This window comes from Haliotis cracherodii, unplaced genomic scaffold (assembly GCF_022045235.1).
Source record: "Haliotis cracherodii isolate W230 unplaced genomic scaffold, xgHalCrac1.p SCAF_13, whole genome shotgun sequence".
NCBI lineage: Eukaryota > Metazoa > Mollusca > Gastropoda > Lepetellida > Haliotidae > Haliotis > Haliotis cracherodii.
This window is the reverse complement of record NW_027266268.1, coordinates 21,877,047-21,900,448: the sequence shown is the minus strand read 5'-3', so window position 1 is coordinate 21,900,448 and position 23,402 is coordinate 21,877,047. Positions and strand designations below refer to the sequence as shown.

General features: G+C 40.6%; 1 protein-coding gene across 1 annotated transcript; it reads left to right on the top strand.

The window, feature by feature from the left end:
• The first annotated feature begins 347 nt into the window (after positions 1–347).
• LOC139459762 (uncharacterized) lies at positions 348–21,979 on the top strand. The gene is made up of 5 exons (XM_071241423.1): positions 348–5,136; positions 8,903–9,137; positions 17,756–18,127; positions 19,460–19,671; positions 21,183–21,979. Exons 1-5 carry the CDS (start codon positions 588–590, stop codon positions 21,374–21,376), a joined length of 5,562 nt encoding a protein of 1,853 aa, XP_071097524.1. The 5' UTR covers positions 348–587; the 3' UTR covers positions 21,377–21,979.
• The last annotated feature ends 1,423 nt before the right edge of the window (positions 21,980–23,402 follow it).

Here is a 23,402-nt window from a genome sequence, read left to right as displayed (position 1 = left end):
TTTCTGGTCATCAAATTTCTGTCCAACTGAAAAAGTTCAAATGGAGTTTTATTATTTTCTTAAAGTTTTGATATAGACTTATCATTTTGTTAGGATTTTTTGCAGCAGTAATTTGGTTTCACTGACATCAAAGGTACGTAAAGTTTCAGGCCAGAGACAATGCAACTGATATGAACTTGAATAACAAAGTGCCTTAACAACTTTGTACATATTAACTATAATATGATTTGGTTCCTCGGACATGAAATGTGATCTTGTCTTCTTCCTGCAGGGAACTGGAAGACATCCATCTGAGGGCTCTGACATCACCCAATGGAGCTCTGACATCACCCAATGGAACTCTGCCATCACAGAGATCTGCTGACGACACGGTGGAAGATGCTCTGGATGACACAGATCCTTCTCTACAACCTCCCTCAGCCTCTCACGCCGAGAGAATCGTGGCAGAGCGATACCGGAAAGGGAAGAAGCAAGTGTATCGGGTCAGAACCCGTACCACTTCACCCCTGTTCGGCAGGGCTACTCCTGTAGTGACCCCACAGAAGTCAGACAGTGATGTGCAATCAGATAGAAGCATTCTTCTTGATATGAGATTCAGTAACTCCTTTGACCAATCACAATACGTGTCTTATGTAACAGAGAATTCAGTGCAAAGCAGCCAATCTGAGTCAGGTTCACTAAAATCGAAAAGTCTGAACGATTTATTTCAAAATGATGTGGAGAAAAGGTTACGATTGTTGCTTGAGAATGGTGGTCCACATTACAACTCTGAGGTCATATTAAATGATACCTATAGCAGTTCAACAGACTATCCATTGTATGGTGATGAACATTATGTCATCAATGACAACTTTACGCTCAGTCCTAGGTTAGAAACGAATGAACAAATGACAGTCACGATGGACGACATTGGTGAATCAAAGACAGAGGACCTCCTATCTGATGACTCCAAAGATATGTCATCACTTGAATGTTCCAGTTTGAGTGAACATTCCCCTGTTTATTCCAAAGTTAAGACAATCTCAGGTCAGGAAAAAAGTCCAAAGAAGTATGTGAGTGAAATAACAGTATTCCCAAAGTTATTTGATGATAATCAGGGTATTATGAAAACAGTCCAAGATGAACATTCAGAAAGCCAAACTCGGAATGTTGGAGCTTCCAGAGAGAATTCGTTAACTAGTGACAGTGATCCGAGTTTCAGTCCACGGATCAAGGACACTGATACCGAATTCTTCATGGAAGCAGAGTTCCTTGATGCGGCTATGAAACCAAAGAAGAGCAGATTTCAAAAACTGTTTGGTGGCAAGAAGGGTAGGTATAGCCCGTCTGCCCAGGATATGCCCCCATTGTCTGCTGGAGGCCACAGCCCTCCGGTACCCAAAAAGCAAGCAGTGAAAACTGCAGCACCAGATCTTGTTCTGGCCCAGGAACATGCCAACCAAAGTCAGACTGACCTAGTCAAGGAAGAGTTAGGTGAAAGTGTGGTTGATCAGATGATCACTGGGCATTTGGCTCAGCAGTCAAGGAATTTCAAGGATGAGATTACTAATTCTGGGCATTTGACTCAACAGTCAAGGAATTGCAATGATGAGATTACTGATACTCGGCATTTGACACAGCAGTCAAAGGAGGTAAGAGTCGAGAGAACTGTGAAGGATGTGAGGTTTAGTGTTGAAAGAACTCTTGATGATACGTGTATTGAGAGCTACAGTGGGAGTCTGCTTAGAGAAGGAAGAATTACACCCTGTGAATCATCTGTGTTAAGAGACAGGCATGAACCGGCTGATGTGATAAGCAGAGATGAAAAGGACGGTGTGTACTTGGCTAGTCCAGTGGTGATTTCATCAGGGAGAGGATCCTGTTTGGATCTTGGTGTATCTGATGACAACATACCACAACTAGACGCTGTATCAGATCCTGACATGTCGAGAGTGTGCATGTCAGGGTCTTCAGCACAAACTGATCAATCAACTCCGTACATGTTTGACAGCGTGACATCCTCAGAAAAGCCTTTGGTGGGCTGTGAAACTAGCAATACCATTTCCCACACAACTGACACTGATGTAGAATCTTCTATCAATACTGCTTCCCACAAAACTGATGTAAAAGTAAAACTCGGCAGTACTATTTCCCATACAACTGATCCTGATTTCATAACCTACAATACTGCCTCCAACACAACGGATCATGACATGTCATATTTCTCAGAAGGTTTTGATCATCTTGAGACATTTGATGAAAGGTTTGACGGCAGTTTTTCAGTCAGTGGGTCAGATCACCTGAATAACTCCCTCTCAGCCAGATCAATATGGAGTGAATGCAAAGACCTAACGGAGGCAGATAATAGTTTTGAGGATGTCTTTGATGGCAGTTTCACACCCAGGAGTACTGAAAGTAAGGAGCCATCTTGTCAAATTAAAGAAGAAGGTGACTTGAAAGAAGAAAAGGAAAAATCTTCTGGATATGGATCAGAAAATTCACGCCAGACTTCTGAGACAAGGGATGAGCCTTTCAGTGATGAAGAGAAATCGAATCCGAGCAAGGTTATAGTGGAGATACCCAGGCATCCATCTGTAGATCTGAATGATGAAGATGTGGATAGGATATTTGAGATGGCTAAGGACCCTCCCACCTTTGCTGATGTGGATGATGCCTTGTCCTTTGGGGAGTTGAACACCGATTACAGTGTTGTACTTGATTCGAAAGGGATGAATGATATTGTTGAAGTAGCTGAACCTGTGGCCTTTCAGGCAAATACACCTATAAAAGTGAAATCTGACAGTGAAAGTGGGGAGATATGTGATGAGTCTATAGTTCCTCAGCTGTCTCATCAGTCTCCACCCTTGTCCAAAAATAAGGTTCCCTCAAGACTCTGTAAAGGAAATAGCCAGATGACTTCTAGTACTTGTTCTGATGATATAGAAGATATTGCAGATGCAGGATCCACAGCATCCAAGCTGTATGAGAGTGATGAGATGGGAATGTCATCAGAAAGCGAGGCTATCCGATCTGCCTTTGACTTCCTCAGTTCATCATCAGAAGTTGAGGCTCTGACCTCTGCCCGTGATAGACTCAGAATATTAGAGGAAGAGGACAGTGGAGAAGACGAGGATTTGGCATCATCCATCAAGATTCTATCTGACCTGAGGAAAAGCCTTCTCAGTGAGAATGAAGACCTCCTTTTTGAACAAGGATTTATTCATGAAGAGGTCACTGAAATTGAAAGGGAAGACTCCAAGCCCCCATCTCCTCCAACTATATCCGAAGATGATGACTCCAGTTTCCAAGTGGATCCTAAACCAGCCGGGATCCACGTTGAGATCCAGGTGGACATACATCACCCCAATGTTGAGGACTCGGATAATGGCAGTGAGATAGATGCGCCCCTGGATGTTCTGGATGAGGAAACCATGGTAGGGGCAGGGATGTTGTTGCTGCCGGAGAATCATGTTGATGACGATGATGAAGCAACAACTCCAAGACCTATGGAGGAGGATCTGGATGCCAGTATTAATCCTTTCAATAGAACGTTCACTGTATCAGCTGACTGCAATGGGGATGATGTGAGTATTAAATCATCCAATTTAGCTACCAGCGGTGGCCTGGTGAGATCGAGTTTGGCAGATGAGCTGAAGCTTCCACTATGGGAGAAGTTTCCTGACTTGTCGTCTTCAGAAATGAGCACGCCAAGAGGATATGAATCTTCAACTATGGAAGACAGTATTCCAGATAGTTCTTTTGATGTAAGCTATAGATCAGTGGAACTTAACAATGATGTCAACAAAATCATTCCTGCAGTGTCACCAAAGGCTGTTCACAAGTCTGAAACTGAAAATACTTTAGATAATCCAGAGATGGATGAGAAAGGCTCCTTGGGTTTAATCAAAGAAGCTTACAGTGACAGATCTAGTGGAGGAATAAGTCAGAGATACATAAAGAAGAGTGAGATGGACAGAAAGAAAGCTCTTCTTCGGCGTCAAAAGGAGGTAGAAAGAGATGAAGTGAATGATGAAGGGGAGGTAATTGAAGATGACTGGGAGAGTCATGGGGAGTGTGTTAGTGAGGATATGGACACAGAAGAACTCACTCTTCATGCACAAAACCAAAGACAGATAACACATCAGAGTGGAAATAATTTCAAGGAACTATTTGAAGATTCTGTTGATGTGGTAGATGGTGCAAACAGAATTGATCCTGTAGATAATGATGTTTCTGAAAGTACAGTTAGTAGTTTATGTGATATTGCATCATCACGATCAGAGAATTCTGCTCACCAAGCTCCTGAATTCATAATGGGATCCGAAGATGTTTCACCTCGGCATTTGACCCAAACAGACCTTCCCGAAGCTGAGGTCAGTCTCTCTGAAGAAATGGATGTAAGTGGTTCTTCAGGGGAAGTGTGGTTCGATGACCTTAACAACAAGACCTTAAATGAGAAGAAAGGCAGCCTCACGTCAGTCCTGAGTCCTAGGGCTGATGCATATCGTAAAGCAAGTGACAGCTGTGATAGTGCTAAATCTGATGATTCAGCTTCTCCAACTGATTTGAGAGAACATAGATATAACTTACCGGATGTGGTACAAAGTCAAGGACTTCAGCCTGAATCTGATAACAAATTAGATCAAGTCAAAGTGAAAACACGTCGAAAGGAAAATCCATATGCAAGGATTTCTGAAGATGGTTCAATTTCAGATGATAGTCAAGAGGAGTCATTTGATCTTTCTTTGAATTCTTTTATTTCACCTTACGCTACAACTAAATCTCTTGCAAAGATTTCCAGCACTCCTAAGAGTCATTATAAATCTAAAGCTGCTGAACTTAGCTGTGATGGGATTGAACCAGTTTATGATCCCTATGCGACAATTGACTCTCCAAAGGGAGATAACTCTGATCGTAGAAAGTCAGGGGGAAGTGATATAAACCCATATGCAACACTGAATGAAGTTACTGCTGCTGACCTAAATGATGGTGTTCTGCACTCCTCTAAGGATGTCCTGGTGGAGGCTTCGGGGGAACTGTCGGCACAGAGTTCTGTCGATGTGGGTGACAGGAAGAGTCATGGTGGCATGAAAATTCCCGAGATAAGAATCGAAGCACCAAGTGAAGATGAAGCAGATGAAGAGGATGGTAAGAAAGGTGAGGAGAAAGTTTTTCACATTTCTGAAAGTACAGTAAACTATGTTTATAACACATATAACACACTTATGACAAACTGATGGATATAACAAACTGTTTTTTTTTATCCCGTCCCTTTGCTGTATATACACTTTATATATGATTATAACAAACTACGGTTATAACAAACTACGGTCGGGTAGCCTAGTGGTTCAAGCGTTCGCTCGTCATGCCGAAGATCCGGTTTAGAATCCCGACATGGGTACAATGTGTGAAGCCCATTTCTGGTGTCCCCCGCCGTGATATTGCTGGAATATTGCTAAAAGCGGCATAAAACCAAACTCACTCACTCACTCACTCACTATAACAAACTAAAATTGGTGGTCCCTTTGAGTCCGATATGACCGTAGTTTACTGTATATCACGAAACCAAATTGTTTTATTTAAGCTACCATTTTATCTAGTATGTCTCAATTTTAATAACTTTTGTTGTAAGATTTCTTAATAAAACATTGTCTTTGATTTTGGTCAAAATTAAGAGTTAATAGTACGGTATCAATCCAATACAAGTGCACTTGTAACTTGACCTGTTTGTCTGGCGTCCGGTGTCTGATTATCAAAACAGCTACCATGGAAGCCATTTTGAACAACCGTTTTATTTCCTTTAGTCTTAAAAAATTAAAAGTATTGGTTCTCAGGCAATGGCTTTTGAAAATGTAGTGCGGGTTGGTGGGCAGTGTTTTTTGTGTGGGGTTAACCAAATAAACTGTTGTTTAACCAGATAAACAGTTGTGTACAATCAACCTGGGAAGGGGCCTCCGTGCATAAATGTATTCTTTGATGAGCAAAATACTGGACTACAGTATTTTACTACCGTTGAACTTCAAATATTAAAGGACTTTGTTTTGTTTTTTTTAAATGGAAAATAAAAATAAAACGTGTAGTGAACTTCTGATGATGCGGACGGTCCCTGGGAACCAAGTCTTTTTCTTTTTTTTTTAGCTTTGCACAGCAATTTTTGAATTGGAAAATCATATAAATGCGGTTATACTAGTGTGGCTCTATATATGAGTTTCATGTTTAGGATAATGAAAATATAGCCTTGAAATGACCTTCCCAATTCATCTATGCTCCGTCTCCTGTCATCAAGCGTTCTCGGTTTGTAAGAATAATCAACTGAGGAACCACTGAATGAAGCTGAAACTCTACCTGCTTGTTCCCAAACATGAACTTCTTCATGTGATTTAAATCTTATTGTCAGTGTGTTGTAATCTGATTGTCAATGTCACCACTACATATGATGTTCCATGGTACATTTATATTGTGGGACTGCCTCCATTGTTAGTGGTAGAGCGTCCGCCCGGAGAGCGGAAGGTCCGGGGTTCGATCCCCGGCCGCGTCATACCAAAAGACGTTAATAGATGGTACTTGTTGTTACCCTGTCTGGCGCTCAGCATTAAGGGGCTAAAACAAGGGCTGGTTGGCTCGGAGTCAGTATACTGTGTCTGAGTGGGGTACTCATGTAAAACTGCGGCATGGTATAAATCGGCATCAGTCCGGACTAGTACAAGCAGCCACACACACACACGTACAGGCACGTTGCTATATAAGTGCAATAATCTTGGACGCGACGTTAAACCCCATTTCACCTCACCTCATTATTGTGGATTAAGAATTCAGATTTGTCAGTTTGACCGAAATATATGAGAAGAAAATATTTCACAGCAACTCAAGTATGACAAATAAACTCAAATAGGATGTTTCAGTATAGGCTTGACAACGGTATAAGGATCTGTACCGAAACATCGCCTTCACAGTTATTAAAGAAGTTGTTATCTGTAAATTGTGTCTACTTTGTCATCCATCAACTTCTAAGTAATGCTTATCAAACAATTCAACTAAAATATGACATTTAAAACTTTTGACTACCTAATCAGGTGAGCTACTATTTTTGTTTCGACCTCTTGAAAACATGGCTAGAAAAGTAAACGTAGTTAACATAGATTTCAGACTCCTTATAGTTTCTCTGTCATGAATCCTTAACAGCAGCATATATTATTGAACATTTGAAATCTAAACCTGCTAAACTACTTATTATCAGCATGACCAGGGTTTCATCAGCGTTCTAGTCCAAGTACTTACCCAATACCACAGCATCTGCAAGATGGAAGTTATTGATAGATGACGTTGTAGAGCAGCTGTGGACTTTTGAGACGTATATTTTAAAAAGGAATCTCAAAGAAATAGAACACAATCTTGTATAGGGGTATAGATTATGCGTTTGTGGGCACGCTAAAGATATTTATTTTCATTCTGCAGGTTTTAAAGGAATAAGCATGTGAAGATAAATCAAAATTGCAAAGTCAGGTTTATGTAAATATTCAACTGAGCACCATACCATGTGGTTTTCGCCAAAGTGGCCCATCAATATTCATTCACCTGATGAATGAGTTAGGATATATTCCAGAAACATTGTGTTCCTCATAATAAAGAAGTTGACATCCATAAATTCTCTTCTTGTGGTCATTTAATGTCTAAGAAATGCATCAATGTTAGTTTTCATTCAGCATTAGGTTGACTTGTGGTAGATAGTGAGTGAGTGAGTGAGCTGGGTTTAATGCCGCTTTGAACAGTATTCCAGTTATGTCAAGGCGTGTCAGCTTAATGTGGGAGGAAAGCCCGGAGTGATGCAGGTCTCAGACGTTTACCACTTCAGTGAAACCCACAAGCATGGGTATCGTGGCGCCTTAGACGGCTAGGTCATCCGTTCTCCCTGTGGTATATAAGACACATGAATGACACAAAACAGTGAAGAATAAGGCATGTTTATTTCACGATAAAACATGGCTCTATCATGGCGTCATTTCTGGAGATTCGAACATATGCTCACAACTTGATGATGTCATAAGCTGGACAATGCTTTTTTGGAGAGGGTAGTGAGTATGTTTGAGAAAAAACGATATATTCTCATTTTTCATTATTTTGAGGTGTGTGAGAATATTCAGGATGTACAGTGATTCCTCAATATCCCATTTGTATATCGTGTCATTGAAAATAATCAGATATCTTTAATGTTCTACAACTAGATTCAAGTCAGTCTGTGATATTTTGCAAGCTATAATACTGTCCGATTACAATTTAAAAAAAAATATTGTATAACTTGTTCAAGTCGCATTATGGCTGAAATATTGCCGACATGACTTAAAATTCAACTCACTCCTGACCTGACTTAAATTCAACTCACTCCTGACCTGAGGACCCATGAAGATTCCGGGGTAGAATAGGTCTTCAGCAACCCATGCTTGCTGTAAAAGGTGACTATGCTTGTCGTAAAAGGCGGCTAATGGGATCGGGTGGTCAGGGTCGCTGACTTGGTTGATGACTTGGTTGATGCATGTCATCGATCCCAATTGCTTGGATCGATGCTCGTGATATCAATCACTGGATTGTCTGGTCCAGACTTGATTATTTACAGACCGCCATCATATAGCTGGAATATCGCTGAGTGCTGCGTTAAACAACAAACCAACCCACCAACCAACCAACCTGACCTGACCTGAGAAGATGAGAAAATGGCTGAAGATGGGGAAGCTGTTGACTGGGAGGCTGTGCTATGTGGAGTACTCCATGCTTGTCTCCTTTGTTCCGATTTATTGAAATACAAATCACCTCAAAACCATAGTGTTAGTTATGACTATAGTATGAATTGGGTTTCTATTTCTCTGTATGACATTTTCTGGTGATCTAATAGAACAACTTTACACCTGCATATATTTCATTGCTTCAGGTAAATGTTTGGATGATCTCTATGCCAAAGTGATGAAGGATCGGTCTAAGGGAGACGACCCAGATACCTCAAAAGATGAGACGAATCTCAATTCATCAACAAGCCAGTCTTCAAAGGGAGAGAACTCTTTCACCACTCCATCTGAAGAGGAGCTGTTGGGAGCCTGTGGAGGCTGTGAGGAGCTTTTGGACACAAATGATGAAGGGCCGCCTCTTCCATCTCGAAGATATGAAAGGTGAAAATGAGACCATGTTTACATTTTCCTCTGATTAATCAATTTCCTATACTGAAGGTAATTTTCAAGAGGTAGTAAAATCACTAATTCAAAACTGAAGTTCATCAGATAATTGACCTCCACTGTGGTCTTGTGGTAGAGCATTCGCCTGGAGAACTGAAGGTCTGGGGTTCAATTCTTGGCCGCGTCATACCAAAAGACGTTAAAAGATGCTATTTGTTGTTACTCTGCCTGGTGGTCGGCATTAAGGGGCTAAAACAAGGACTGGTCAGCTCGGAGTCAGTATACTGTGTCTGAGTGGGGTATTCATGTCAAACTGCGGCATGGTATCTCAGTGGGCTAGCACTATAAAATCAGCTAGCACTATTAGTACAAGCTGCCACACACACACACTCACACTTGTATGCACGTCGCTATGTAAGTGCAATAATCTTGGACGCTGCATTAAACCTCATTTCACCTCAGCTCATCAGATAAATTGGGCTGTTTGGTAGCCATGTGGTTAAGACTATCGGTTGTCATGCCAATGCCCTCTTCAGGTATCCTGTCGATATTTTGCACACACACACACACACACACACACACACACACACACACACACACACACACACACACACACACACACACACACACACACACACACACACACACACACACACACACGGACTTGCATGAACAGTAACTAATATAGGTTGTCTACTTGGGACATGGGGTAGCCTAGTGGTTAATGCATTAGCTCATCACGTCGAAGGCCCGTGTTCGATTCCCCACATGGGTACAATGTGTGAACCCCATTTTCTGGTGTCCCCCGCTGTGATATTGCTGAAATATTGCTGAAAGCGGCGTAAAACCATACTCACTCACTTACTCTGGGTGTTCCTGTTGTATTGCTGGAATGTTGCTGAAAGTGGCGTAACGGAAGAGATGACTGTGTTGGTTAGCAAGGTGGGTTTGTGTTAAGTATAAGCCCACTCAAGACTCAGTAAGTTATAAAGCAAGGTGTCTTCATTAGCATGAAATATCTATACAGTGGTGGAATTTGCAGAAACCCTGAAGCTTGGCAGCATCTATGGTTTTCTGTGCTAATTTTGACTGAAAAATATAAAAGTAGAAAACTCAAACACAGCTTTTCTTTTCCATTACTTGTATGAAAATATAAGCTAACAGTAAGGGGGGACGAGTCCAGATTTACTACCCGGGTACCTGATCCCCTATTACCCAACCCTACCCGGGTACCAAATGTGAGTCTCAAGTTGTTTACAAAATGTCTGATTGGGAATTGATTTACTGCAGCCCTGGCCAAAACTATTTAGATACATATGTATAAAACGATCAGATCATGCGTACACTGAAGTTGACTAAAGCTTTATCTATACTAAAAATATACAAGTCAAAAGGAATGTGTGCATCGTCAGAAAGAAATGCGAACATTAGCGACACTGAGCGATAGCGAGTTTTTGTTTTTAACAATATATCACGTGACTAACCACGGGTTCGGGTAGTACTGTGGGTACCCGGGTCCTACTCAGGATCCACCAGACCCAAATACCCAAGTTACCCATCAAGGCCCATAGCTGACAGATTTTAACCAGTAACGACTGAGGCCAGATAACCCTCTTATCAATATGTTTTATCTTTAAATGCAAACTTGTAACTTAAACTGGAATATACAGTATAGATGAATACATGTATTTCCTAGTTGTGAAGGTAAATAGTGGAAACAAAATTCTCATGTTCCCATTATTTCCACATTTGGAAACTAATCACCTGGTATATTTGTAATGAATTCATAATGGATATTTTGAAAGAAACTCCCTAATAAATACATCAACACTGGATGATAATTGGTATTTTAGCTGCTGAAACAAAAATCTTGTTATGGCCAGGCCACTAAAATGTCTTGTTGTCCAAGTGTGCTAAATTTTGTACAAGTTATTTTTCATGTTTTAAAATGTTTAAAATGTCTTTGATTGGAAATACACTTTTTGAACATCTTTTCGTTTGTGTTTTAAGAATTCTTTTACACTGAGAATTTGTTTAATTATATTTTACCTCCTTCCTCTTGGCATTTGGTTCTGTAAATCAACATGTTATTTTTCAGAAGCAATTTGATATTATAATTTTAGGACAAAAAAATAAATTATTCTGCAATTAACAGGAGTAGATTGTAATTTATAATCTCAGCGTTTTTAGTTTTATTCATGATTTTACTTTAATCTTAGAGTAACAAAGCAATTAAAACTAAACAAACTCATTTTTATGCCAAGTGTTATATTTTTCTTGACCCTGAAAATATGTGAAAGACAATTTCCCCATATATCATCTATCTAAAGAAATTCTGATGCAAGAAACATTGATAATTTAGTTTCATTTATTTCTAATCTGTGAACAATAATGATTTTTTAGGAAGATTTCATTAATTTTCTTTGATCTTTATAACATTCAAACTGTCTCTCAGAGTAATTTAAACTGGGACTAGACCCAGGCCTTGGCAAAGTGGCAAACCTAGCAAGTTGGATTCGAGGTTGAATCAATTTAATTGTTAGTGATCACCCTAATGTCATGAAGACAGTAACTAAGTTTGACACAAGGCACCAGCTACTTGTCTTCACTAATACTGTTATAGGCAAAACTCTCTGTGGCGTATTGTCTCCATTTGAAAATATTTTATTCAAATTTGGGCAAATATTGATTTTTACCTCCATGGCTTAATTCTTGTCCTTGGATAGCACTTGAATATCTTCGCTATTGGACAGATTCACACTTGTGCCGTGTAATTCTCCTTGTAATCAATTCTGACTAATTAGAGCAGAGTATTGATTTTGTCAAACTTCTGTTTTGGCGATGGATGAATTGGTCATCACCGAGATGAGTCATAAATGCCTTCGCTCACAGCTCTCGCCAATTGTCAGGATCTCCAGGTTTATTGATTTTCGTGTGCATGGAAATGCTTGGTGCAATTGTTGGTATTGTGTGTTGCCTGAAATATCTGCAGTGTTTTAGACGTGATATTACCCTTTAGCTGACCGGATAGCATTGTTGCAGACACTCAGCACCTGGCTCATCCTCTTCCTTAAGTGCATTGTTGGTAAGTAGGGCTGGTTTGGGGGAATTAGACTGGTACAAGGGAACACAAGGTCGCAGTGGTCTGCTGTCCCATGCTGAGCTATAAGCCTGATTGTTCTGGTGGTATTTCATTGTCTCAGACAGTACTCAACAGTTTTCTAATGTGTGGAGAATGCAGTTTAATGTGACCTGGAAATCCAAACTTCGGTAGATTTTTCTTGTTTATGATTATTTTTTTATTCATGTTTTTGAAGAAAGATTGTGCTACTCTTATTTCAATATGCAATTTGGGTGAATTGGACCTATATAACTGTTGTGCAACTTCATGAGATGTTGTTGATGGGAATTGCAGTGCTGTTATGGATGAGGGCGTGAGTTTGGTGGAGTTGGTAATCTTGGGTGAAGTCAAAATGTAAAAGTTCTTGGGTAATATTTGTACAATAATACATGCTGAGTTGTAGTTGGTTTGTGAGACTTGAGTGTATGTTTGTCCTGTCTACTTGGTTCACAACAATAGATGGATGGTTGTGTTATATGATTATGGCTGTAGGTGGATGTGATGGTTGTGTTATGTGACTATAGCTGTAGGTGGATGTGATGGCTGTGTTATGTGACTATAGCTGTAGGTGGATGGCTGTGTTATGTGACTATAGCTGTAGGTGGATGTGATGGCTGTGTTATGTGACTATAGCTGTAGGTGGATGGCTGTGTTATATGACTATAGCTGTAGGTGGATGTGATGGCTGTGTTATGTGACTATAGCTGTAGGTGGATGGCTGTGTTATGTGACTATAGCTGTAGGTGGATGTGATGACTGTGTTATGTAACTATAGCTGTAGGTGGATGTGATGGCTGTGTTATGTGACTATAGCTGTAGGTGGATGTGATGGCTGTGTTATGTGACTATAGCTGTAGGTGGATGTGATGGCTGTGTTATGTGACTATAGCTGTAGGTGGATGTGATGGCTGTGTTATGTGACTATAGCTGTAGGTGGATGTGATGGCTGTGTTATGTGACTATAGCTGTAGGTGGATGTGATGGCTGTGTTATTTGACTATAGCTGTAGGTGGATGTGATGGCTGTGTTATGTGACTATAGCTGTAGGTGGATGGCTGTGTTATGTGACTATAGCTATAGGTGGATGTGATGGCTGTGTTATGTGACTATAGCTGTAGGTGGATGTGATGGCTGTGTTATATGACTATAGCTGTAGGTGGATGTGATGGCTGTGTTATGTGACTATAGCTGTAGGTGGATGGCTGTGTTATATGACTATAGCTGTAGGTGGATGTGATGGCTGTGTTATATGAATATAGCTGTAGGTGGATGTGATGGCTGTGTTATGTGACTATAGCTGTAGGTGGATGGCTGTGTTATGTGACTATAGCTGTAGGTGGATAGCTGTGTTATATAACTATAGCTGTAGGTGGATGTGATGGCTGTGTTATGTGACTATAGCTATAGGTGGATGTGATGGCTGTGTTATGTGACTATAGCTGTAGGTGGATGTGATGGCTGTGTTATATGACTATAGCTGTAGGTGGATGTGATGGCTGTGTTATGTGACTATAGCTGTAGGTGGATGGCTGTGTTATATGACTATAGCTGTAGGTGGATGCGATGGCTGTGTTATATGACTATAGCTGTAGGTGGATGTAATGGCTGTGTTATGTGACTATAGCTGTAGGTGGATGGCTGTGTTATGTGACTATAGCTGTAGGTGAATGTGATGGCTGTGTTATGTGACTATAGCTGTAGGTGGATGACTGTGTTATGTGACTATAGCTGTAGGTGGATGTGATGGCTGTGTTATGTGACTATAGCTGTAGGTGGATGTGATGGCTGTGTTATGTGACTATAGCTGTAGGTGGATGTGATGGCTGTGTTATGTGACTATAGCTGTAGGTGGATGTGATGGCTGTGTTATGTGACTATAGCTGTAGGTGGATGTGATGGTTGTGTTATGTGACTATAGCTGTAGGTGGATGTGATGGCTGTGTTATGTGACTATAGCTGTAGGTGAATGTGATGTCTGTGTTATGTGACTATAGCTGTAGGTGAATGTGATGGCTGTGTTATGTGACTATAGCTGTAGGTGGATGTGATGGCTGTGTTATGTGACTATAGCTGTAGGTGGATGTGATGGCTGTGTTATGTGACTATAGCTGTAGGTGGATGTGATGGCTGTGTTATGTGACTATAGCTGTAGGTGGATGTGATGGCTGTGTTATGTGACTATAGCTGTAGGTGAATGTGATGTCTGTGTTATGTGACTATAGCTGTAGGTGAATGTGATGGCTGTGTTATGTGACTATAGCTGTAGGTGAATGTGATGGCTGTGTTATGTGACTATAGCTGTAGGTGGATGTGATGGCTGTGTTATGTGACTATAGCTGTAGGTGGATGTGATGGCTGTGTTATGTGACTATAGCTGTAGGTGAATGTGATGTCTGTGTTATGTGACTATAGCTGTAGGTGAATGTGATGGCTGTGTTATGTGACTATAGCTGTAGGTGGATGTGATGGCTGTGTTATGTGACTATAGCTGTAGGTGAATGTGATGTCTGTGTTATGTGACTATAGCTGTAGGTGAATGTGATGGCTGTGTTATGTGACTATAGCTGTAGGTGGATGTGATGGTTGTGTTATATGATTATGGCTGTAGGTGGATGTGATGGCTGTGTTATGTGACTATAGCTGTAGGTGGATGGCTGTGTTATGTGACTATAGCTGTAGGTGGATGACTGTGTTATGTGACTATAGCTGTAGGTGGATGTGATGGCTGTGTTATGTGACTATAGCTGTAGGTGGATGGCTGTGTTATGTGACTATAGCTGTAGGTGAATGTGATGTCTGTGTTATGTGACTACAGCTGTAGGTGGATGGCTGTGTTATATAACTATAGTTGTAGGTGGATGTGATGGCTGTTAAAGTTATTTTTATCACTTATTTTCGGGACAATTGATTTTTTTCGATAAAATCCTGTTATATCTAGATTATTTTTTTTGATAACACATGTCAAAACTTGTATTTGCAGAAAGGGAAATTACATTTTGACAAAAGTACTTAGGTCATGTTACAATAGGTCTGCCAGCATTTTGGTAACCCTTGGCAGCTTGCGTTTTAGACCTTAGGCTCTGTGATGTCTGTCTAGCAATCTGACAGCCTCCCTCCATGGTCTAGCGGATCAAGCATCTGCCCGGTCTGAGTGGAAGCCTTGGTGGCTGAGTGGTAGGGCTGGGACAGGTGGTTAGTGGTTAGTCACGTGATATATTGTTAAATGACAAAATTATCTGGAACTGTATGGATACACTACAAATCACTAATGTTCACATTTCTTTCTGACTATGCACCCATTCCTTCTGAATTTTTATATGGTTGAATAAAGATATAACTTTAGTCAACTTCAGTGTTTGAATGACCAGATTGCTTGATACATGTATCTAAATACGTTCTGCAAGGGCTTAAGTAAAAAAAAATCCCAATCGGACATTTGTAACTATTTCTTGAGACCTACAGTGGGTACCCGAGTAGGGTCGGGGAATAGGGGGGTGGGTACCCGGGTAGTAAATTTGGACTCATCCCAGCCCTACTGAGTGGTTGGATCACTGACTTTGTGTGCTGGTGATTAGGTGCCTCACTCTGGCAGTGTGGGTTAGAATCCCGGATGGGACTCAACCCCCCAAAAGTACGAGAATCTCTACTTTACTCAGAAAGTGCTATCCAAAATATAACGTGTTATAATTAATCATTTGTAAAATTGTCAAAGTACATTTTAACCACAATACTACTTCAATAGTTCCAGAGTCCCAATAAGTCCTCCTCCTTGTTTCCCAAAACAAATGTTTGCTCTGGTTTTTAAGCAGCATCACATGGGGTCAGCAAGTTCCAATTCTCCAAACTGTAGAATACAAATACAGAATAACCATGGAAACAAAAAAATGGAAACAAATTTAAAACGTTGGGCACTCTTGAGACCGTGAGACAAGCAATCTCAAAGTGAGAGATGTAATTAAAAATGCAGGGTGACATGAATGTGGGACATGACTCATTAACGAATTCCACGACTTGACGACAATTTGTAGCACAGCCGAGCACAGGGCAGCTTGAATTCTTAATTACACACACGGATGGTTCGAGACGCAGAATTGAGATTTTTTAATATTGCTAATAATGTTAGGCAAACTTGCCTCATTTGTTTCATCACAAATTGTTCATTTTGGTGTGATGTTCAGATTGTGGAAACAAAAGGTTTGATGATGTTGACATGCTTCATGAACTGATGTCTTCTGGAGGGTTGTGTGTGGTTGGGTTTTAGGCTGGGTTGTTTGTGTTTACTCATGAAGTGATAATAATTTGTTTGCCAGTATTACGACAGTGATTGATGTAAAAGAATGAACACATGGCAATATTGTCATAACATGGTTTACTGATCAATATAAAAATAAATAATCTTATTTTGAGTGAGTGGGTTTAACATCACTTTGAACAGTATCCCAGTTATATCGCGGTATGTCAGCTTGATGTGGGAGGAAAGCTGAAGTAATGCAGGTTTTAGATATTTAGCACTTTTGTGAAACCCACGAGCACATGTATGGTGCTGACAAACCTAGAAACATAATCGGGCGAACCGGGATTCAAAACCATGATCAAAGATTTCTGGTGTGTCCAAGGGAGGCAACTCTGCAAAGTGAACTGCAGTGCCTTAGTGTCTTGGGCCACCATGCCCCCAGGGAAACAATATGGTGGAGTGGCATGATAGCTAGATTATGTAAGCCACTTGCCAATCTCATGGAAATATTGATAAAGGACACAGATATTGGAAACTGGGACACATTATGGACTGAGTGCTATCGTTGCAAAATGTCAAACAATTCAAAAACACACACACACAAAACACACACACACACACACACACACACACACACACACACACACACACACACACACACACACACACACACACACTACAAACACACACTACACACTACACACACTACACACACTACACACACACACACACACACACACACACACACACACACACACACACACACACACACAGACACAGAGTTTGTTCCAGGACTGCCCCCGGGGTCTAGTTGTAGAGTAACTACCCAGTGAGCGGAAGGTCCGGCGTTCAATCCCCAGCTGGGTCATACCAAAAGACGTTAAAAGATGGTACTTGTTGTTAAAGGGCTTAAACAAGGACTAGTTGGCTCGGAGTCAGTATACTCTGCCTGGGTGGGGTATTCATGTTCAATTGCGGCATGGTATCTCAGTGGGCTAGCACTATAAAATCGGCAGAATTCCGGACTACTACAAGCAGCCACACACACACACGTGCAGGCATGTCGCTTTATAAGTGCAATAATCTTGGACGCGATGTTAAACCTCATCTCAGTTTGTTCCCCTCATCTTGTGGACACTTAGCTGTACTACATCTGACAAACTGATCAGAAAAGTGTTAACTCACTATTGTTAATATGTGGAGCATATTTTCATCTTTAGAATTAGTAAATAACTTTATTAATATTTTTTCTGTTTTCAGGAGCATTTCAAGTGAGAGCACTTTGCGGTCATCCAAAGCTCTCAGTGCATCCAAGTCTTCTCTATTCACTAATTTCAAAGACACGGCCCGAGTTCGGTTTCAAACGATGCGTAAAGCAATGAGCATGGACAGAGGGCTGGATGAGGTAAACCACGACGAGAAAAATAAGTCCGGGAAGAAGGAGAAAGGAGAGAAAGTGAAGGAGAAGAATAAGGGAGAGAAGGAGAAGAAAGAGAAGAAGAAGAAGAGTGATGGCAAGATGAAGAAAGCGCCTTCTCTGAAGTCTTTGAGTTCGTTATTTGGTAGGAAGAATCGGGACCGCCTCTCATCTGTGGAGGGGGAGGGAGAGGAAAACATCGATGAACCTGTTAAGTAAGTGAAGCATAGGAAAATATTTGGGAGAAGATTTGATTTTTTTTATGACAATGAGTGAGTGAGTGAGTTTGGTTTTCAACGCTTTTAGCAATATTCCAGCAATATCACGGTGGGGGACACCAGAAATGGGCTTCACACATTGTACCCATGTTGGGATTCGAACCCGGGTCTTCGGCATGACGAGCGAACACTTTAACCACTAGGCTACCCGACCGCCCCTTATGACAATGAGGGTTTGGGGGTAGCTTAGTGGTTAAAGCATTCGCTCATCACACCGAAGACCAGGGTTCGATTCCCCACATGAGTACAATGTGAGAAGCCAATTTCTGGTGTCCCCCGCTGTGATATTGCTGGAATATTGCTAAAAGCAGCGTAAAACCATACTCACTCACTCACTCACTCATGACAATGAGGCCAACTCTTTAGTAACCTTCCGGTGTTTCTCACTATTCAGACAAGGTTTGGACATTTTAATGTGTATTTTAGTGTGTGTGTTTGCGTGGGTGTGCGTGCATGAGCGTGTGTATATTGAATATATCTTTTAGATGTGTTTATCGTGGACCTTTTTTTATTAAATTCCAAATGACTTGAGCCATAACATTTTAAGGTTTCTTTAAGATTTATGCATTTTAACTAAATTTGAATTCTGACGGTATTAACTGTACATTGAGTGTTTCCTATTTGTGAATCATGCTAACAAGCTATGGTCAATGTCAACTTTTGTTTCACTTTTTTGAGACAAATGGTACCCTTTTAAAACTTGGTGTTGATCCCTGCCCATGTCATCCAAAGGACGTTATAAAAAGGTGGTTCTTGTTGTGGCCCTGCCTGGCACTCGACATTCATGGATACACAAGAACTTGTCGGCTTGTGTCAGTATACCGTGTCTAAACTGTGGCAAATCAAAATTAACTTTTGTGGTATGTGGGAATTTGTGCTTTACATCACTTCGTGTTTTGGATTATGCATAATCTGTATGCATACGATCTAGGTTGGGTCAAGGGACATCGTCCAAACAAATGGCTTCTTTTCTAATCAATTTCAAATGGCGTTAGGGGTAATTCCACTTCAAAAACATTCTGGAAACTATCATAAAAAAGTTAACGTGTATACTTTCAAATAGCAGTTGCATACCACAACGAGTCCTGTATTCGATCAAGCAATGATATATTGTGTTTGGTTTGCATAAGTAAGCTGTCAACAGTGGGTATGGATTACAAGATTTACCGATACTGCGATAAAATAGAGTCAAAATTTAAATAATTCATCGTTTGTCAGCTGGGTAAACCCAAATTCGCACTAATTATTAGGAAACTCCATTCCTTTCAGAAAAGGCAAGAAAGAAAGGGGTTTCTTCAAGTCCAAGAAGAAGAGACAGATCTCTACACCCATCAGTACCGTGGATATGCCTACCCACTTCCGGTGTATTGGCAAACTGAAGGCAGTCAACCCTGATGGCAGTCAGATCATAGAGCTGTCTAAACCACCAGATGGGCCTATAGGCTTCTACATTGCCAAGGGCACAGTTAACTATGATTACGGTAAGTACATCGTGACGAGGGTAAAGCAAAGGCTTCTTTATTGCCAAGGGCGCAGTTTACTATGATTACAGTAAGTACATCGTGACGAGGGTAAAGCAAAGGCTTCTATATTGCCAAGGGCACAGTTCACTATGATTACGGTAAGTACATTGTGACGAGGGTAAAGCAAAGGCTTCTATATTGCCAAGGACAGAGTTTTCTATGATTAAGGTAAGTACATCGTGACAAGGGTAAAGCAAAGGCTTCTTTATTGCCAAGGGCACAGTTTACTATGATTACGGTAAGTACATCGTGACGAGGGTGAAGCAAAGGCTTCTATATTGCCAAGGGCACAGTTCACTATGATTACGGTAAGTACATTGTGACGAGGGTAAAGCAAAGGCTTCTATATTGCCAAGGACAGAGTTTTCTATGATTAAGGTAAGTACATTGTGACGAGGGTAAAGGCTTCTATATTGCCAAGGGCACAGTTTACTATGATTACGGTAAGTACATCGTGACAAGGGTAAAGCAAAGGCTTCTATATTGCCAAGGACAGAGTTTTCTATGATTAAGGTAAGTACATTGTGACGAGGGTAAAGCAAAGGCTTCTATATTGCCAAGGGCACAGTTTACTATGATTACAGTAAGTACATCGTGACAAGGGTAAAGGCTTCTATATTGCCAAGGGCACAGTTTACTATGATTACGGTAAGTACATTGTGACGAGGCTAAAGCAAAGGCTTCTTTATTGCCAAGGGCACAGTTTACTGTGATTACAGTAAGTACATTGTGACAAGGGTAAAGCAAAAGCTTCTATATTGCCAAGGGCACAGTTAACTATGATTATGGTAAGTACATTGTACGAGGGTAAAGCAAAGGCTTCTATATTGCCAAGGGCACAGTTTACTTTGATTACGGTAAGTACATCGTGACGAGGGTAAAGCCAAGGCTTCTATATTGCCAAGGGCACAGTTAACTATGATTACGGTAAGTACATCATGACGAGGGTAAAGGCTTCTTTATTGCCAAGGGCACAGTTTACTATGATTACAGTAAGTACATTGTGACGAGGGTAAAGCAAAGGCTTCTTTATTGCCAAGGTCAATAGGTTCTATTCCCAACATGAGTACCAGGTGTAACCCCTTTCTGGTGTCTCCCGGGGCACATCTGGCCCTGTCGTCTAAGGCGCCACAATTCACTGTGCCGAGGTGCGTCCCTTGGACATGCCAGAAACCTAGGATTGTGGTTTCGAATCCCGGTTCGCCCCGATTATGTTTCTAGGTTTGTCAGCACCATACCCGTGCTCGTGGGTTTCACCAAAGTGGTAAACAGCAGAGACCTGCATCACTTCGGGCTTTCCTCCCACATTAAGCTGACATGTCGCAATATAACTGGAATACTGTTAAAAGCGGAATTAAACCCAACTCACTCAATCACTCTGGTGTCCCAACTGTGATATTCCCTGAATATTGCTAAGCAATGCTCACTCACTTTCGGTCCCAACTTACGTACTATGATTTACTTTGTAGGTATCTTTGTGTCAAGATTCACTGACGATCAGCAGAAACTCTTTGCTGGGATTCTTGGAGTGGGAGATGAAATTCTTGAAGTAAATGATCAGTCAGTTCAAGACAAATCTCTTGACGATGTTTATGCCCTCATGGCAGAGACTGATAAGCCAATCATGAAAGTCTTCCCAATCGTAGCGAGAAAAGAAGTCTGAAGAATAAGATCAATGCTTGATGCTTGAACATTGCTGCTTGGTTATCGATGCTTGGACATCAATGGTTGGTCAATGTTACTCAGGCGTCAATGCTTGGACATTGATGTTTGGACGTTAAAGCTTGGACTTCAGTGCTTGGACATCAATGCCTGGACATTTTACTTTCAAACATTGATGCATTTTTGCTGATGTAGTCAATGTTTGGACATTGATGTGAGGGATAAAGACATGAACAGTTTTCAGAACTGAAATTTGTTTGCACATTTTTGCTACAAGTTAAATAGGTCCTCTACTTTCATAGGATCTGCCCTAGCCATAGCCTGTCCACAAAGCTGGATGCCTATCCCTGAGGCTAGAACCTGTACCTGAGGCTAGTACTTGTTCCTTAAGCGAGAGCCTGTCCCTGAAGCTAGAACCTGTCCTCAAAACTAAGCCTGTTTCTGAAGCTAGAGCCTGTTCCTGAAGCTAGAACCTGTCCCTGAAGCTAGAACCTGTTCTTGAAGCTAGAGCCTGTTCCTGAAGCTAGAACTTGTTCCTGAAGCTAGAGTCTTACCCTGAGGCTGAAGCTAGAACTTGTTCTTGAAGCTAGAGCCTGTAGGCCTACCTGAGGCTAGAACCTGTCCTTAAGCTGGAACCTGTCCTTAAGCTAGAACCTGTCCTTAAGCTAGAACCTGTTCCTGAAGCTAGAACTTGTTCCTGAAGCTAGAGCTTGACCCCTAAGCTAGAACCTGTCCCTGTAGCTAGAGCCTGTAGGCCTACCCGAGGCTAGAACCTGTCCTTAAGCTAGAACCTGTCCTTAATCTAGAACCTGTCTTGAGGCTAGAACCTGTCCCTAGAGTGGTAACAGCAGGACAGAAATATGTTGTGTTTGTTTGATGTTTGTAACTGGAAATACTTTGTCTCAGGATTAGCAGTTTCAGCTGTTTAGAACTCTGCTGCACTGCTTGACTAAACCACCAGTGTATGGTGGTCATGCATCACAGATATCCCATAGAATAGAGGCATGGGATGATTTTGATTGTCAGAAATATGAAAACAAGAAACTTTGTAAATGATGTCTGAAACTGATCTTAATTGTACATATTATAGATATTTATTTACTTTGTAATGTAAATATGTAAATGAATAGACTGGAGACTAGATTACAATGTATCACAATTTTGTGTCAGTCTTTTGAATAGAATGTAGTACAATATATTTAGCTGAGCTTCTATGTTGAGGTCACTTAAGATCTATGCTGTATTTTCTCAGGTAATTAAATTGCATCAGAACTTGCATGTTTTAATCTCGATTGACCAAATAAGGAAATAGAGACTTTGTTTGAGAGAAGTTACTCCTTTAGGGTGTATACTTATCGCCATGGAATCTGATTGGAGGATCTAGGGAATTTGTAACTATTTGTTCCTCGATGGAAAATCCACTTTTGATGGTATAAATTGTAACTGAATTTATTTTTACCTGAACATGGTGTTGCTTAGTTTTTCAAATTTTGTTTTAATTTTAAGAAAAGAATTTAGAAAAAAATGAGGTTTTCATATTTTATTTGTGCAATGAAACTTCTTCAGCAAATAAGAACCTCCCTCTTACATTCTTACTCCTTGAATTTGAAAAAGAGGATAATAATTTGTTACAGGTATGTACAAAAACAAATTGTTGCCTTAAGTACTTGAAACATACATTCCTATTTTAAGAACGAAAATGTTTTGATATTCTAGCAATGAATATAAATTTGCAAATAAGAATAATAATGATACCCTGTTCAATAAATGATTCAAGATGCTGTTCAGAAGAGAGCATTTTAAATCCATCTTGATATTGATATGCATTTATTTGTATTATATATTCATTGCGTCGATAAAAGAAAACTTTGAGACAAAGGCAATATCTTAGCAGTGTTTATAACTTGTGTATAAACAGTCAGGAAAAGATTTTCTGAGATATTGAATTCTAGATCAACATGTTTTGAATGATGATTCAATATATACTGAACAAAACAAATTAGGGACAAATGTTTTTTGGGATATCT

Bases quoted from the DNA above. Each gene is read 5' to 3' on its own strand.
- LOC139459762 (XM_071241423.1), top strand. From the start codon at position 588: ATGAGATTCAGTAACTCCTTTGACCAATCACAATACGTGTCTTATGTA. The intron at 5,137-8,902 runs GTGAGGAGAAAG...TCATTGCTTCAG, and splicing joins TGAAGAGGATGGTAAGAAAG to GTAAATGTTTGGATGATCTC. The intron at 18,128-19,459 runs GTAAGTGAAGCA...CATTCCTTTCAG, and splicing joins AACATCGATGAACCTGTTAA to AAAAGGCAAGAAAGAAAGGG.